The sequence below is a fragment of the Thermomyces lanuginosus genome, assembly GCF_041956635.1.
Source record: "Thermomyces lanuginosus strain ATCC 200065 unplaced genomic scaffold VTN49scaffold_36, whole genome shotgun sequence".
NCBI classification, from domain to species: Eukaryota; Fungi; Ascomycota; class Eurotiomycetes; order Eurotiales; family Trichocomaceae; genus Thermomyces; species Thermomyces lanuginosus.
Window position 1 is genome coordinate 176,616 of NW_027192370.1, and position 15,956 is coordinate 192,571.

The 15,956-nt window shown below is 51.6% G+C and overlaps 7 protein-coding genes across 7 annotated transcripts; 2 read left to right on the top strand and 5 right to left on the bottom strand.

The window, feature by feature from the left end:
- Positions 1–23: 23 nt before the first annotated feature.
- On the bottom strand, positions 24–1,400 carry VTN49DRAFT_5850 (uncharacterized protein; the record flags this gene model as incomplete). The annotated part of the gene is made up of 1 exon (XM_069413953.1): positions 24–1,400. One exon carries the CDS (start codon positions 1,398–1,400, stop codon positions 24–26), a length of 1,377 nt encoding a protein of 458 aa, XP_069266074.1.
- Positions 1,401–3,286: 1,886 nt separating this feature from the next.
- VTN49DRAFT_5851 (uncharacterized protein) lies at positions 3,287–6,010 on the bottom strand (the record flags this gene model as incomplete). The annotated part of the gene is made up of 5 exons (XM_069413954.1): positions 3,287–3,557; positions 3,621–3,770; positions 3,824–3,903; positions 3,954–5,831; positions 5,897–6,010. 5 exons carry the CDS (start codon positions 6,008–6,010, stop codon positions 3,287–3,289), a joined length of 2,493 nt encoding a protein of 830 aa, XP_069266075.1.
- Positions 6,011–6,576: 566 nt separating this feature from the next.
- Positions 6,577–7,502, bottom strand: VTN49DRAFT_5852 (uncharacterized protein; the record flags this gene model as incomplete). Its single annotated transcript, XM_069413955.1, has 6 exons — positions 6,577–6,689; positions 6,740–6,887; positions 6,938–7,117; positions 7,180–7,275; positions 7,343–7,396; positions 7,473–7,502. 6 exons carry the CDS (start codon positions 7,500–7,502, stop codon positions 6,577–6,579), a joined length of 621 nt encoding a protein of 206 aa, XP_069266076.1.
- A 410-nt stretch (positions 7,503–7,912) lies between these two features.
- On the top strand, positions 7,913–8,655 carry VTN49DRAFT_5853 (uncharacterized protein; the record flags this gene model as incomplete). Its single annotated transcript, XM_069413956.1, has 3 exons — positions 7,913–7,997; positions 8,057–8,433; positions 8,500–8,655. The coding sequence occupies 3 exons, from the start codon at positions 7,913–7,915 to the stop codon at positions 8,653–8,655; spliced, it is 618 nt and encodes a 205-aa protein (XP_069266077.1).
- A 154-nt stretch (positions 8,656–8,809) lies between these two features.
- VTN49DRAFT_5854 (uncharacterized protein) lies at positions 8,810–10,321 on the bottom strand (the record flags this gene model as incomplete). Its single annotated transcript, XM_069413957.1, has 1 exon — positions 8,810–10,321. One exon carries the CDS (start codon positions 10,319–10,321, stop codon positions 8,810–8,812), a length of 1,512 nt encoding a protein of 503 aa, XP_069266078.1.
- Positions 10,322–10,626: 305 nt separating this feature from the next.
- Positions 10,627–13,184, bottom strand: VTN49DRAFT_5855 (uncharacterized protein; the record flags this gene model as incomplete). Its single annotated transcript, XM_069413958.1, has 4 exons — positions 10,627–11,183; positions 11,236–12,907; positions 12,961–13,110; positions 13,167–13,184. The coding sequence occupies 4 exons, from the start codon at positions 13,182–13,184 to the stop codon at positions 10,627–10,629; spliced, it is 2,397 nt and encodes a 798-aa protein (XP_069266079.1).
- Positions 13,185–14,804: 1,620 nt separating this feature from the next.
- Positions 14,805–15,272, top strand: VTN49DRAFT_5856 (uncharacterized protein; the record flags this gene model as incomplete). The annotated part of the gene is made up of 1 exon (XM_069413959.1): positions 14,805–15,272. The coding sequence occupies one exon, from the start codon at positions 14,805–14,807 to the stop codon at positions 15,270–15,272; it is 468 nt and encodes a 155-aa protein (XP_069266080.1).
- Between the last annotated feature and the right edge of the window lie 684 nt (positions 15,273–15,956).

A 15,956-nucleotide genomic window follows, 5' to 3' on the forward strand; every position in this document is an offset into this window, starting at 1 on the left:
AACTTATGCGCTTGAATGGAAAACTAGGAGCACTCTACCGATATCCCGACCCATCGCTGGGGAACGGAGGAGACCTCGTTGCTGTCATCTGTCGGGATATAAGCCGGCTGTCTTCGCGGAGGTAGCCAGACCTTCGCTCGTGGAGGCACGTCATCGCGCAGTTTCCCGCTCCGTCGCATGTTCATCTCCAGGACGACCATGCGGAGAAAATCGCTGTTCTCTCGAGGCTCCCTCTGACGGGGCGGGGGAAATACAGGTTCGGCGCATTTATGTTTGGGTGTTCCATCCCGCGTGTACGTCTGCATCTGAATCGAAATTGACGTTCCACGAACCGAGTCTGTTGGATGCTCATTGTACATGTGCATCTCAGCTGGAGAGAGGGTGATAGGATTGAGATAGCGGCGGAGAGCCGGTGAAGGAGGCTCTTTCATCGGCCGAGGCCGCCGATCGTCCGTGAGCGCCGGTGTTATGGAGAAGAGTGAGCGAGTGAAAAAGTCTTCAGGCTGAACAGACGGGGTCGTAAAATTCGACACTGTCTGCGCTGCCGACTTGATCGCTCGCAACGATGCCGTGAGATTCGACTTGAAACTTGACCGTAATCGTGGTAGAGTCTTAGAGCGTCGTGCTTCCTTCGGGGCACACAATGTGGGTTCCAACGAAGGAATATGCGAAGCAGGAAGTTCCTCCATCTCTCCAATTTCAACGTCCAACAGCGGATGGTCCTTTGGGCAACTTTCTGGAGAGGATAACTGCTTCCTTTTCTCCGGAACTCGCCGTTGAACGGGGGGCGAGGGTGTCGCCGGTTCAGATATCGGCACCGAGTTCGACTCATGATCTAAGGACGGTACAGAGTCGGCCGACGTGGATCGAAGAGAATAAGACTGCCCTTCCGACTCTGCCTCACATGGGAATATTGACTTTTCATTCTCATCGTCTGGTGGCGACAAGAGAAGGTCCAGCGGTGAACTGTGTGATCCCTCCAGCGAAGGACCATCATCACGATGCTGGACGTCGTCGAAAAGAACGCGGCTGAAATCCCCAGCAAACTCTCCGGGAGACAATTGTCGGGGCCTCCGCAAACTTCCGCTTCTACGCGGAGGGATTGCTGTGGATTGGAGGAGCGTTGCCACCGGTGCTGGCACACTGCGTCCTCGTGAACTGGTCGATGAAGCTCTTCGAGTCGGGGACCTTCGTCTCTTTGCCTCAAAAGGACCGCCGGGACATCCTCCCATAGCGCGCTTCGGGGGAATGACAACGGGCCTTGTCTGGGAACCAAGAGCCAAGGAAGCATCACGGGGTGTGCGGCACGACGGTGTCGTTGGCACGCCGTTCACGGTCTCCCTTCTCCTAACATCCCGTTGGCAGGATGATGTCGAAACAAACGTGCTGCTCGGTGCCATGGCGGGCTCACTGGCCAAGATTCGGAAAAGTCGGAAAGCAACGGAACTCCGGCCAAAGGGTTTTGGTCGAGGATATTGGCGAGAAACATAAGAAATATAGTGATCGTCTGTTGTTCTTTCAAGTAGGAAGTAGCCGATATGATGCCGGATCGCGTCCAACAGCCAGACGTTGGGGCCAATCTCTCACCAAAGTCAGCCCTACATTTCAGAACAATATGGCACGTGACGCGATTCCACGGAAATTGAATCCGAAAGGGCCAATATAGCAATAGGATATCAGGCAAAATGCCGCAAGGAGCGTGAGAAAGACAGAAAGGACTGACTGAAAGCCGTTGAAAAAAACAAGATAAAATAAATAGAGGGTGTGCCCGACAAAAGGTCGGAATCTTGAGGGTTCGGGTAGGCCTAAGTTTTGCTACGTCACAGCCCGGCCCGATGGATCAGGCACCCACAGTGGCTGCGTTGGTCGGTGAGACTAAGTCAGAAATGGTTAGGAAGGAAATGATTAGTTACTAATATGTTGCTTACTAAGTGTCTCGGCGAGTTTTGCCAGTTGACATTTGCAAATGGCTGGCTTGTCGCAAAAAGGCACGTCAGCGGCTAGGTGCATTCACAAGTACTTGCTGACATTGTCAGACACTTCCAGAGTTTCTGATCATGATAGCATTCATCAGTTGATCGCCAAATGTGAATATGTCTGGGTCAGATTCCAGATTCTTTCCGACATTCATCTTGAGTCACCCGCTGCCTACGACATTTTTGAGACCGCCGCAAAATCTCCCAATCTGGAGCTCTTGGGTGACATTGGCAATGCTTGTGATGAGGGTTTCTTTTCTTTCCTTGAGGCACAGCTATGAAAGTCCCGCACTGTCTTCTTCCTGTTGGGGAACCATGAGCTCTACCACTCTAGTTGGGATGTGGTGAGAAGGAGAGTCAATGACTTTTTACGGGAGATCAATCAGCGTGCAGAATCAACTGACAAGTCGCTTGGGAGATTTGTATTTCTGGATCGCACTCCGCTATGATTTGTCTGAGAATGTGACCGTCCTTAGATACACATTATTCTCGCATGTTCCAGCCGAGTTCGAAGATAGAGTCGGCATTGGGCTCAAGGACTTCCACTACATTGACAAATGGACTGTTACAGATCACAATGTTGCCCAGAAAGCCGATCTCTCTTGGCTGAATGAGCAAGTTGTCTCTATATCACAGAATGTACCTGAGAGAAAGATCGTGATTTTCACCCACCACAGCCCTATCACATGGGACCAGCGAGCAGTTGACCCAGCCCATGTTGGAAGCCCCATAGGTTCTAGGTTTGCGAGCGATCTGAGTGAAGAAGCATGTTGGAAAGCTGCAAATGCCCGCTTGTGGGCATTTGGACATACACATTATAACTGCGATTTTGTCATTAAGGATGACGCAGGCAAAGGACATGGGAAAAAAAGTTGTGTGCAATTAGCGGGGAACTATTTCAAACGGGCTGCCAACTTTGACGTGGAGAAAGTGGTTGACGTCTGAGAGAGGCATTTGCCATTTCATTGCCTGTACAATGACATGATTCGATATGATTACGATCTGATAGCTTCAAAGACTTGAGTTGCCACGGTAGTTTCCCGGTGGCAGACAGGGTCACTCCCATGTGAGTCTATCGAGTGAACAGGGCAGAAAACGGCTTTTCCAGGACTCTTCAGTTGTCATCAATAACAGAACCTATCTCAACAAAAGCCAACGCTCATGAATACACAAAAGAATATTCACACATAAAGCCAAAGTCTACCGTCAATCAATATCTATCGTCAATCTAAAATGAAACCCTCTGTTGCAAAAAGAACGCTCGTAAAGCCAAAACAGCAGCAAGCAAACACCGGATGATATGCAGCTGACTAGAGTTTCGACCGCACACCTTCCAGCCGAAACTTGACGTCCTTGAGCACCTTCGTCGTGGGCTGCCACTCGTCAAAGAGCTTGAGCAAGCTAATGCTCTCATCGCGCAGTTCACGGCGAACGTAGTCCTCCTCGAGCAGCCCGCGCATGGCGAAGGGGAGAATGTACGGGTTGTTCGATGAGGAGTTCGATTGCTTTGTGGAGCGTTTGATGTTCACGGGGATTTTGCTGGGAGTGTTTGTTGTTTCGAGTGCGAATTCCGTGGCGAGGCTGTTGTGTTCAGAGTTAGTTAAAATAACAATGACGCAAGAACTAGATGAGAGGGAACGGTACTAGTAGATGCCCTCTTCGTCGTGGAGGCGCGAGTGTCCTTCGCCGCCTACCAAACTGCCGACTAATGGCGCGCTGAGCTCGCGGATCAATCCGTGGTCAGAAATGCCCAGGTTGCGAAGCTTTAGCGTGAAGCCGACAAGGTGGGAAAGACTGGCGTATTGTTAGATTTGAGGAGACACTGACAGATGAGACCTTGGACTTACAAACTGGGTGGGTGGACTCGCTCGTCGACAAATACGGCCCGATAGATGTACGGATGAAACACTGGGGCGAATAATGATGACTTAAAGAATTAATCATAGCACTTTTGAGAGGCCAATCCCGAAAACATACCTCCAGTGAAACCAGTTGGTCGTCCAGGCTGCCCACGTAAGTGATTCGTACCCCAAAATCCAGGACCGCCTTTAGTGCCGCCTCGTAATCTTGCGACACTTTGCTGGACGGCAGGGCAAAATCGAAGAGCTCGCCCGCTGACCCCCCGATCCATCGTGACTTGTAGTCCTGGCACGGACCGAGGTTCACCCCAGCCATGCCGCAGATGCCGACTCGCGTCGCGTTGATGCAGCCAAAGGATATCAGCTTCGCAACAAGCATAACCGTTACAGGCACGCCTTGGCTATGGCAGGCAAACATGATAAAGTCCGCTTGGCGAATGTCGTCCATCCAATTCAGAAGCAGCTTCCACAAAATGTCGACTCGCTCGGCTATTTTGCCTTCGCCTTCCAGCGAGATCTTTTCAACTTGACATTGATAGCCGTGGTTCTCTGCCCATGTATGAATGGCCTTCGCCGCCATGTTCGAGAATTTAACCGACGTCCCTGTTGGCTGCCCTAGCACCGTTCGTAGGTACGGTGCCGGGAAGTAGCCGTGTACGCCTATTGCGAGGGCGCGCTTTGGCCGTGGCGGGTCTCGTGTCACATAGACGTGCTTGTTCTCTGGCTCTTTTGTATAGTAAAGGTATCGTGCTATGGTCTTCAGCCATGATGGTGACTCTTGCAAGGCAAAAGTGTCTCTGAACGATGGAAGTACTCGATTTGTGGCGATGCCGTGTAGTTGCTTTGACGTTGGATATTCTGTTTTCTTATCTTTTGGAGGTCGTGGACTGGGTGTGTCTTCTCTTGAAGTGCCGACAGCCGACGCATCTGGCGTTGACTTCGTTACCGTTTTGCTCTTACTATCCTTCTTCTGAGACTGGGCTTGTTGTTGCTGAAGAGAAGGCTCATGGCCAGCTTGTGATGGTAGATCTGTTGATGAAGATATTCGCGTCTCACTAGATTCTCGCTGCTTCTGCTCAGGTCGCTCTGACTTTACTATACGCATGGGCCAAAGTGACCAGCTCGACGATCTGGCCCGTGTCTCTGAGGATAGAGTTTCCTGAACTGGTGCCGGCGCTTCAGGCTGGGAAGCTTCCTGAGTTGCCGGTTGGCTGGTTGCCTCAACAGCACTTTCCTCCGTCTCGACTCTGCACTCTTTAGCTGACTCGCTTTTCTTGCCTTCGTTTTCCGGCTTCGGACTGCTGGCTGAATTACCCCAGATCTGAATCCATGACCGCTTTTGCGATGTAGAGGCTTTTGCATCTTTGGCTGGCGTCGGTACTGCCGGTGCACTATCAGCGGTTTCCGTAACAGCCGCTGGTTGATTGTTCGCCTTCTGATCATCGGCACGGCCAACTTCTTGCTGTTCGCCAGTAGGCTTGTCCAAGCAATCGTCCGGCGACTTCCCGTCCATATCCTTCTCCCGAGGCTGTTCAGAACTCCCTCTCCAACCAAGCCAACCAAACCAAGAAGACTGACTCTCTCGTTTTTCAACTGAAGGTGACTCAACACTGGCCTCTTGCGCTTTCTGATCCGGGCTCTCTTTCGTCTTCACGACCTCAGGACAGGACTCTACAGCGCCAGTCGCACTTTGTTCCTCTTGCTGCTGCTCTATAGCATCGCCTGCCTTGCTGATTTCACTATTTGTCGATTCTAAGCCGTTTGATGCCACATTCACTTTCGTCGTCGTCACATCAGCAGGGAGAGACCGACTCGAGGCTCCTGCTTTCTTCGTCAACTGGATCGATCGTGATCGGAAACCCTTCGGCGATGCGGACGGTGAAGTCTTCGAGCTACTCAGTGACTCTGAGGAGGCATTACCGGTTACGGATATACTCTCTCGAGCTACCTCGGTTACTGCTGCTGCCTTGGGTCCTCCGGGTAGGGACGGCCAGGTCTTGAAACAGTCAGTCAACTTTGCACAGACGCACAAATAACGAGAAGCCGGACTGAACCACGTACCGAGATTCTGGTCTTTTGTTGCGGAATGGCATTGCCCCCAGAGGACTGCTGGGCAGAGGCCTCGGATGCCGGATCGGCATGTGAATTGGTCTTCAGCTGTCTGCCGGATCCCATGAGGCCGAATGTTGACGGGGGTGCAGCATCACTATTTCCAGCAGCAGGCAGCGAGGTCGATATCTTAGTCTAAAGGGTAAAATATTTGATGCAATGTACTATTTAATGGTGCCTAGATTGGACGACGGGCTACATGCAGGTTGATGCACTGATGTCACTGGTTCCCCGCACGTGATAGATAGGTACTTAGTGGCTTAAAGATATTTCTGCCTGAGGCAGCAGGAAGGTTGACTATGATCTACACACCCCCCGTCCGCTTTCTGCTCGAAAGATTCCACAAAGGATCAATTTGTTAGCCAATAGAGCAACTATGACTTTATCGAGTAACCTGCCAGACGAACAGGACCACGAAGCGAACAGATACCTAGACATAGATCAAAGCATAACCCCGACTCCAAAGACTAACAAATGCTGACAAGACCACGGCATCGACCTAGAACGGAAACCGAGAAACAACAAAACGACATAAGCAAGATATGAGGAGAATCAGTGGGTGCTCTACAGTCAAACTTCCGTCATCGCAATACCAAAGAATTAGGACATGATCATGGGACATAGGCAGTCGTCTAGCATGCGCATCCTTCTTGTTCGCTGTCCAAGCGGACGTTGATGACATCGCCAAAGTCCCCCCCGCTGTATTCTTCGGATTCTTCCTGGGCAAGGGCGCTCCGGGCGATAACTGTTGTGGTTAGTTTGTGAATCTGCGGAGAGTCGCCAGGCTCGGCGTACCTTCGAACGCCTGCTCCACGTTCACCGCCTCTTTGGCGCTGGTTTCAAAGTACGGCAGATTGCCCTTAGACTGGCAAAAGGTCATTGCGCGTTTCGAAGAGATCATCCGCTTGCTCTCTTCAACGTCGATTTTGTTGCCAATGACGACCTGATTTTGTCAGTAATGTAACGAACGCCGTAGGTGCAACAAGGGCATACAAATGGAAAGCTCTCTGGGTCGCGTGGACTGGCCTGGATCAAGAACTCGTCTCGCCAACTATCGAGCGCCTCGAAGCTCCTGGCATTGTTGACATCGTAGACGAGAACGCAGCAGTCAGCGCCGCGGTAGAACGCGACGCCGAGGGACTGGAAACGTTCCTGCCCGGCAGTGTCCCAAAGCTACAAATCACAGTCAGTCGACCCGTGCATGGTCACCAGGCCGATGATGGAGTAGAACTTGCCTGCATCGTCACCAATCGATCATCCACCAGGACCTCTTTTGTCAGGAAATCGGCCCCGATCGTGGCCTTGTAGCTTGCGCTAAACTTCTTGTTGACCTGGAAGGTTGCGCCCATCAGCATCAATGCGATCGATCGGGTGTCCGGGTTGGTAGGAATTACGAACATATTGGTTCATCAAACTGGTTTTACCGACGCCGCTGTCTCCGAGGATAATAACCTGTCATACGCGATCGCGTGTCAGCAACACCATTACCCTTGGGGAGGGCGCGCGAAAGTCGCGAGGCGAGACCGACCTTCAAAAGGACCTTCTTCCGTGACGCCATAGCGGTCGCGGATTGGAATATAGGACAATTCTAGATTATGGCGGGAAGATCGTAGGTGTTTGTTCGTCCGGCCAAGGTAACCACGTTAAGAGGAACCGGGCCGAGAGTTTCCGACAGTGCTGACGTTGTACTTATGGGCGAGTGTTGAATTGAGGGGAGTTTGTTGAATGAAGCGGAGACCAGAGCGAGAGCTCGTGACGAGAAGCAGATGGAACTAAGATCAACCGCGCTTAATTGTTCGAGTCTCCATCAAAAATGACCAGCCACCTGATCTGCTCTGCTGGCGGCAAAACACTCAATCCAGAAATTTCGTACAATATCCGGTGTGCTGTTGAGGCCTAGTTACAAGATGTCTCGTGCTCGCTGCAAGTCCGCTCTCCGTTGACCCGCCCTTGTCTCTGTTGACGGCCATGGGAAACTGGCGGGATGACTACTACGCCGCGTTGGGGGTGCGCGACGAGCGCGAGCAGGCAAACAAGAGTCTCTACGATACATGTACGCATTTCGAAATCGGTGTTAGCTTGCATAATGCTAACGAAAATCCCCCTCAACAGATACCCGCCTTGCCGATCGCACAGCAGCAGCCCGGGCCTTAACACCGGGAACAATCACCCCCGCGCCTCCCCAGTCATCCCCATCGCAGTCGCAATCCTCCCAGTCCCGCCGAGGAGCTTCAACACCCCAGGCAGATACTGGACAGTCTCTCTCTGATGCCGTGAAAACCGCGCGGGATGAGTTGGCCGCTGCCCAGCGCTCGCGGTCGGAACTCCAGGAGCGTCTGAACCGTGCGACCGCCGAACTCGAGAAACTTAAGGCGCAAGCCCAACGGGATCAGCGGCGGATCGCCACCCTCGAAAGCGAGCGGGCGCATCTCCAACTTCGGCTCAAAGACCGCGATGAGGAGCTAAGAGAGAAAGCGAAACTGCTGGATGTACGCTCGCCCCTCGTAACGGGCCCGTTTTTTATGGTTATCGGAAGTTGTGCTGATCTCGAGCAGAATGTCCAGGATGAGCTCGCAGCTTTGAATCTACAACTGAATATGGCCGAGGAACGCTCGAATCGGCTGCAGAAGGAAAACCAAGAGCTAATAGATCGGTGGATGGCGCGAGTTGGCCAAGAGGCCGACGCGATGAACGAGGCATCAAAGTTCTGATCACTTCGAATAGAATACATAGTTTGATGAGTAGAAGGTACTGTGTGCATACGGCTCGCTTCTAATATGTACACCGAAAAGTCTCATCAAGAGATGCGCTGTACGAACGTAAATCTAAACGCTACCTGGACCGAAATGCCAAAATGAAGACCACCTACTGCAGCGTCTCAGCGAAGGCCTTCAGTCGAGAACTGTCCTTGGTCGCAATGAAATATGTTCCGCCCACATCAGTCCAGCTGACTGAGTCAGACCAGTAGTTGAGTTGTCGGACCGTCAATAGATTGATCGGGGAGTTGAGATTGCGCGACTGAATTTTGTGGCCTGCAGGGACAAACGACTTGAGCGAGACAATCTGGCAGCCCTCCTTCATGTCCAAGAAAAAATTTATCAGCTTGTCGTTCAGCTGAGGAGTGAAGGCCTGGTTGTTGATCAGCACCACATCCGCGCGCCGCAGGACTTGGATGATGCTCTCCTCCTTGAGAAAATCACCGTGCACGAGATGTGTCTTTCCTGGCGCAATCCCCCATAGGCGGCACCTCGAGGTAAACTCTTCGTGTTGCAGATCGGCCAGCTTGCATGCATTGGGCATCACCTCGCACCCCCAGCTCTCGCAGCCAATTTCCAGCGCCGCTTGGAGTACGACGTTGCCCACGCCGGAGCCCAGGTCAACAAACACCTGGTCGGACTTGAGCTTTGTTTCTTTGAAAATGGTGCTGATGAACCGCGGAAGCAGCTCGCCATAGACATTGTCCGTCCCATTCTCATACTGTCGTAGCGATCCTACCCGTGGGGACACAGTCCGAGCATAAATTTGGGTAAGGATTCGCTCGACTAGGGGCAGAGGTAGAGCGTGCTTCTCGTCGAGTTGTTTCGCGATTGACCCGTTGCGAACCAACCGCCGGACCACGTTATTGTAGTCCGTAATCACCTCACGGAACTCTGATGCTGATTGATGCGCCACGGCTCGACGAATGCGTCGCTTTAGTCCCCTAGACTCATTCTCAAATTCATCCAGCTCTTCCTCCGGAATGTAATGGAGTGCCACGACCTCGAAGACCTGAATGATATCATCCAGCGGCTTGAAGTCGTCACGATCTCGGGGAACGACTAGTTGATACCGCTCCGGCGGCATCGCGCTTGGGTACTGGAGCTCAACCTCCGACACTTCCGCATCGTCCGCGAAGGCGGGCGAGTACTTCCCCTTAGACGTGATATCGGCGGCGTGGACCAGCGGCAACGACTCCGGCACCCCGTCACTCGTATACGCGTCTAACGACCGTATTCGACGGTTCAAGTCCGGCTCTGCGCTGGCGCTCACCTTGATGCGCTTGCGGATCTCGAAGGATGTATCCGTGTCACTGTCATCGTCGTCGCTCGACAACGGATGCGTCGGGGATGGCCGCTTTTGACTCCGCGACGGTATTCGCAGTCGCTTTTCCGAGGATGCGCGCGGTTCTGGAGTGTGCGACGCTGTCGATGATGTCCGTTTAGGTTGCGCAGGGCGGGGCGTGCGTGCAGAAACCGGTGCGGATACAGATCGTGACGCGCTGCTGTCTGTCCTATTCACCGGGGCTTGTTTTTTCTGCGTGACGACTTTCCGGATTTCGGGCTTTTTCCCTTGCAGCGAAAACGTGCCGCCTTTCTGGAGATGGTCAAAAACGCCCATGTTCTGGGAGGTGTGCAACCACAGCTGATCACCAAAAAAAAGATAGGAAATATGAACAGTGAACTATGTGCAGGATGTAGGATTCATGTTCAAAAGAAGGCTGTACAAATAAAAGCCTAGAGGAGAAGTACACAAAGACAGGCTCATCACTGCATGCTCATTGCGCCAATTGAAAATCTGCACGAGCGAGACATGATCGCTGCGGATCAAATCTCTCTGCCTTATCTTTCAGGCATCAATTAACATGAACTAAGGTATAGATACTCAACAACATACTCCCTTTCCCCAGGGTGAATGATTTCTATTTACCGCTTTTTCTTCTTTGCAAGCCGCTTCTGTGCCCGAAGATCCTTCTTCAACCTTGCATCCACAATCCTATACTTGCCTTTGACTCCCCGGGGCCGTCCGGCAATACCCTTATTCGGGCCCTTGGCCACAACCACCTTGACTTTCTGTCTGGGCTTCTTCCGAGCAGCCTTGCTCATCAGCTTCTGAATCTCTTTCGCTTTGTCCAGCTCGCTGATGCCTTCTTCCTCCAACAGCAGAGCGGACTTCTTGCGTAGCTTCTCCAATTTCTTGGCTGCCTTCATCTTCTTCCGTGCCTTTGCCTCGAGAACCTTCTTGATTGGCCGGGCGTTGATAGCACGCATCTTCTCTTTGATGGCGGCTGCTGCCTCCTTGGTGATCGGTCTGATCGGCTTGCTGTGCTTGTTCTCGTCATCCAGGAACCAATCTGGAAGGCCATCCGTGTCGCGGAATGTGTATTTGTTGTAGCTATCGTCGACCAAGTCGCTCTTGCTTGTCTCCTTCTTTGCAAGAGATTGGGCTAAAGCCATTGCTTCGGCGGTAATGATGTCGATGTCTGCATTCGAGTCAGTCTGCCGAGCATGAGCAACATGGGAATGAGCACCAACCTAAACGGCCATCCTTGGTGAGTGGATCTTTTGGTCGCTTTTCTTCCTCGTCAGAGTCCCATTTCGGTTGCGGCTCTTCGGTTGCAGAAGCTTTCGTGACCTTGTCCGCGGTCTTCGATTTCGTGGACTTGGCTTCCGTCGCCTCTCCCACCTCTATGGCACTGTCCTCATCTTCTAGTCCATCAATGTCTTCAATGCCCTCGAAAACATCTTGATCAAAGAACACAGCCGCCTTATTTGACAAATGATCCGACTTGGGCAATTTGGCTCCAACAACTGGAGTCTCCATGTCGGATTCATCTTCGTCATCCGAAGACTTGTTCTTATCTGAATCCGAGAAACCATCCCACTCCTCGTACTCCTTGCGCACCTTTTTCGCGCGCAATTTTCCATCCCGACTCTCCTTTCGCTCCTGGTACTGTTCATACCACGAGTCAAGCTCCCGTTCCAGCCGATCTTCGTCGTCATCGTCAGAGAATGATGATTCACTGTCGGATGACTCCGTCTCGGACTCGTTTTCTTCGATATTGACCGTCTTTCCGGCGGCGATCTTGTCCGCAGCATTGTGTCGAGTGATTTGCTTGAGGGAGAACATCGCATCCTCACCCATGGGCCCAGCCTGTTCCTTGCCGATTTCTGTCGGCGTAATCATGTGCATCTGCATGCGCATGATTTCTTTGCGCTTTTGCTCGTTCGCTTTTCGGCGCTCTTTCTTTTTCTGTTTATCTTCTTTCTCACGGAGTCGCTGCAGCTCCTCTTGAATGGCCAACTCGTCGTCAAGGGGAGCTACCTCGGTAACCTCTTCCTGTTGCTCCTCTTTGTTCGGCTTCTTCTTATTGACCGGAAGTCCGAACTTCTCCCGGACCTTTAACCGCCACCGCAAAAGAGCCCGAAACTCCTTCTTCCCGAGCACTCGCAGATCCTCGCAACACATGCGAATCTCTGGTGTTGTCTCTTCCATTCTGTCCAGCGTAGCCAGTGCAAGATCTCCACCAGGAGCTTGCTCAAAACTGAGCTTATGATATGTACCAAGGATCGCTATGGGATCCATGGTGTTGATGAATTCAATGACGGAGATCTCCTTGTGCTGAGTGTAGTCGCCCTCTTCATAGCCTTCCCTCTTTCGCTTCTTTTTGTCCGGATTGAATACTTTTGCCTCGTTGTTAGGTGTAGGTCCACTCAACTCAGCAAAGACGTGTCGAGAATCCAGGAACCTCGGGTCCAATCGTTGAGGTGCCTTATACCCTCGACACACCACGAAGATTTCCGCGGACACATTTCGAGAGGACGGCGGCTTCGTCGCTTCGACAGAGTTGAATAATTGTTTGAATACCCAGAGCAAGGAGTTGTAATCCCTGGAACGGAAGACCTTGGTGACGAAGGTCCCGCCTTCCTTCAGGAACTCTGTAGCTAGCTTCAGCGACTGCAATACCAGTTCCGCCTGAGAGAATGCATCTTGAATCCATGCTGTACCAACGTTCGGTGCACCGTCATGAAGGACAGTATCGGCTTTCAGGTGTTTCACATGCGATTTAATCGCGGTGCGACACTTATCCGTCGTAATATCGTGTTGTAATGTGATAACTCGTGGAATTGGTTTGATCGGGGCCAAGTCGACGCCGATAATGAGGCTCCCAGACGGCATGCATTCCGAGGCTACCTGACACCACGACTGGAAAGCGTGAGTAGACCGTCTCCGACATTGAGGATCAATAAAAGACTTACGCCCGGTGCTGCGCACAAGTCGATGAGAACTTTACTCTTCTCCAGGAACCCATATTTCTTGTTCAGCTGGATCAATTTGAATGCGGCACGGGCTCGATATCCTTTCTCTTTCGCAAGTTTGTACCATTTATCGAGACGGCCCTTGCCGTGCTACAGACGGTCGTCAGCACGTTGGGTGTGACAAAGGCAATTTGGACAGAACCAACCTTCTTTTGGATCGCCATATTGAGTCAGAACGCAGACCCTGCTGCGTCCAGAACTATTTCTGATGGCTGTGGTGGATGGGATCCTGGCGCGATCAAAAGGAAAAAATGGACGCTTATCAGTCTGATCACGTGATTATATTCACTACTTATCAGTAGTGGCCTCAGGCATAGCTAACATCGAGAGAGCGGGTGAACGACCGATTGGAGAACACTGGAGACGAACCGGGCTGAGGCACTCCGTATGGTAGTAGGGTTTAAGAATGGCATCTCGTATTTTCAATAGTTGGGTTGCAGTCTGATTATGACTTGTACGGGCATGTTTCGGATTACTTTTTGTTCCGTGCTACGGCTGGAAGAAATCAACAGTGCCCTATATTTAAATCTCTCCAGCACATGAATGTTGCCGGACCATTCGAAATAACAGCAGAAATCGAATGCATCGATCGCCATTGTCAGATCCCAAACCTCTGACTACTGTCACAAAATAATACTCTTTCAAGCATCGATTGAACCACAGAAACGCGGGTTAGCAGTTGTTGTACAAATTCAGGCTAGTCTTGCATCAGTCTGTAAGCGAGTGAAGGCGACGCGAAAAGGAGGATGAAGGGAAATAACTGCGGAGATGGCCTTGCGGCTGTCCAGACAACATGTGATGTTGTCTGTTTTCTTCCTCTCGAGCTTGTGGTTCACGTCGTGGAATATTTAGATGTGGCCGATATTGTTCGGTGCCAAAGGGTGTGGAATTTTCCCTTTCGAGGCTCAAGACTGATCCAGGCTGAATCCATACCGGGATGTGCTAGGTCTCGAAGCGATGGAACTCGGTTTTCTCGAGCAACAGAATAATCAAGTGTGTCCTGCCTCGGACACTTGAGGCACTGGGCTTGGAAACCACGAATGCCACGGTAGCGAACGCGAAGACCTACTTCCGATGGCTACACGGCCTGGAATCCGCTCGCCCGATCAAGAAGGTCTTCCTCCCCAGGCGATTCAGGTGGCCAAAGCCCAGGATACTCTGGTGTCATTCGCGGCGATTATACACTGTCTCGGAGGATTATAAACGCAAAGAAGTTCAGATATTGAATCTTGAAACAGGGGAGAGCTCAGTTTTGTGGTACGGAAGACTCATTCGACTCATCAGAATTTCTGATCGCTATCTATTTTTGAACTCTGTAAAAGGGTGAGACAACAATCTGTGTTGTTGTTGGTAGCGCATGATGTTGACGTTGGTAGAATGATAACAGTGTGGGATTTGCACACATCACGGAAGTTGGGGGAACATGAATTCAATTGGGTTCCCTTCCAAATCACTGTCGCGAAGGACAAAGCAATCATACTCCCCTGGACCGATGGGAGAACCCACCCCATCTTCGTTTGGGACCTTAGCTCAGACCAAGTTCATGAGTTTGGCTCTTTCTCTGGCCTTTGGTTATGGCATGCGGACGCGGACCAGAATGTGCTGGTAACAATCGAGATCAACTGGAGCGCACATCCGCCCGAGGTACAACAGACCAAGTGGGCGTTGATTGGCGGGGAGCCGATTCACCGGAAACACTTTCACCTCTCACTTGGAGATCGCCACTTAGAAGAGTCAATAATTTGGAGACAATTCCAAGAAATCACACTTACGGCTACAAGACAATGACCCAGCTGCACAATGAAAACGGAGACACAAAGTCATTCATTCACCTCACATACGATCATGCCGCTGATCGGCTGAGCACGCGATGGACCGACAGCGTTGAGCGCATTGCGATCACCGGTTGGGGACGTACTAACTACCCTGCCCCTTACCTCATCTACCGCTGGGCTGAGCAGCCTAAAGGGATTTTGGTCTGCAATGCCCTCACTGGGACAATGACCGTGCGCCCGTACCAGTTGGACATTCGTGAAGTTAGTGCTCGCGATCAGTTTTCGGTCACTTCACCACGCGCGCATATGATGAGAAGTGACGAAGATAGGGACTCGTTTCCCTTGGGCTGGTGTGGTGACCGTGCGGTCCTTTGTGTGGCCAGTGACGATGGCCTACAGCTTTGGTTCTTTAACCCTGACTTCGTGCCGGATATCCCTGATGCTGAACCTTTTCTTGCCATGGAAGAGAGTGGATAGATCGAACTAATAGCATTATCTGGAGCTTGCTGTATGTATGAATTCCGTAAGCGTACTCTCGACAGCTCCGGATCGCGTCACAAATCGAATGAGCGATAGTGGCACCTATGTGAGGCGTTTAAAGATATGGCAGAGTACGTGCTTTGGTGCTGTTTGGGTAGATACAACTTTGGTGGCATTGTCGCTTACCTGACCCTGCCGTTAAGTAAAGCGTAATTAGAAAGCCGATTACTTGCCTTGTCGTGGTTGAAGGGAAAGGCACCAAGTCGAGGGAGATCCGGTTATCCGGCAGATATAATACGCGGAATGCTGCCAACAGTACCACATCATACCACAAAACGAACTACACAATCGTCATACAGTTCACCCGTCAGGTACTCAAGATCTAACGCTGGAGGATTCAGACGCCGATTAACTCCGCTGTTAACTTAGCCCCCGCAGGACCTGGTGGAGCCGAAGCGCCGAGGCTAGGTACGGAGTGTCACCGACTCACCGTATCACGCTAATCCTGTCTCGATCAATCACATCATCGGCCATACATAATCTCCTCGGATGGTACATTGTGCACTCCTCACGAGGATGGACGGACCGCTCTGAATGACCTCATTCCTGTCCTCCTGAAGCGGTGACGGATTCCGTGATCGGTGTCCCCTGAGCGCGTCACGCTTTCGCTCCGATTGTTTG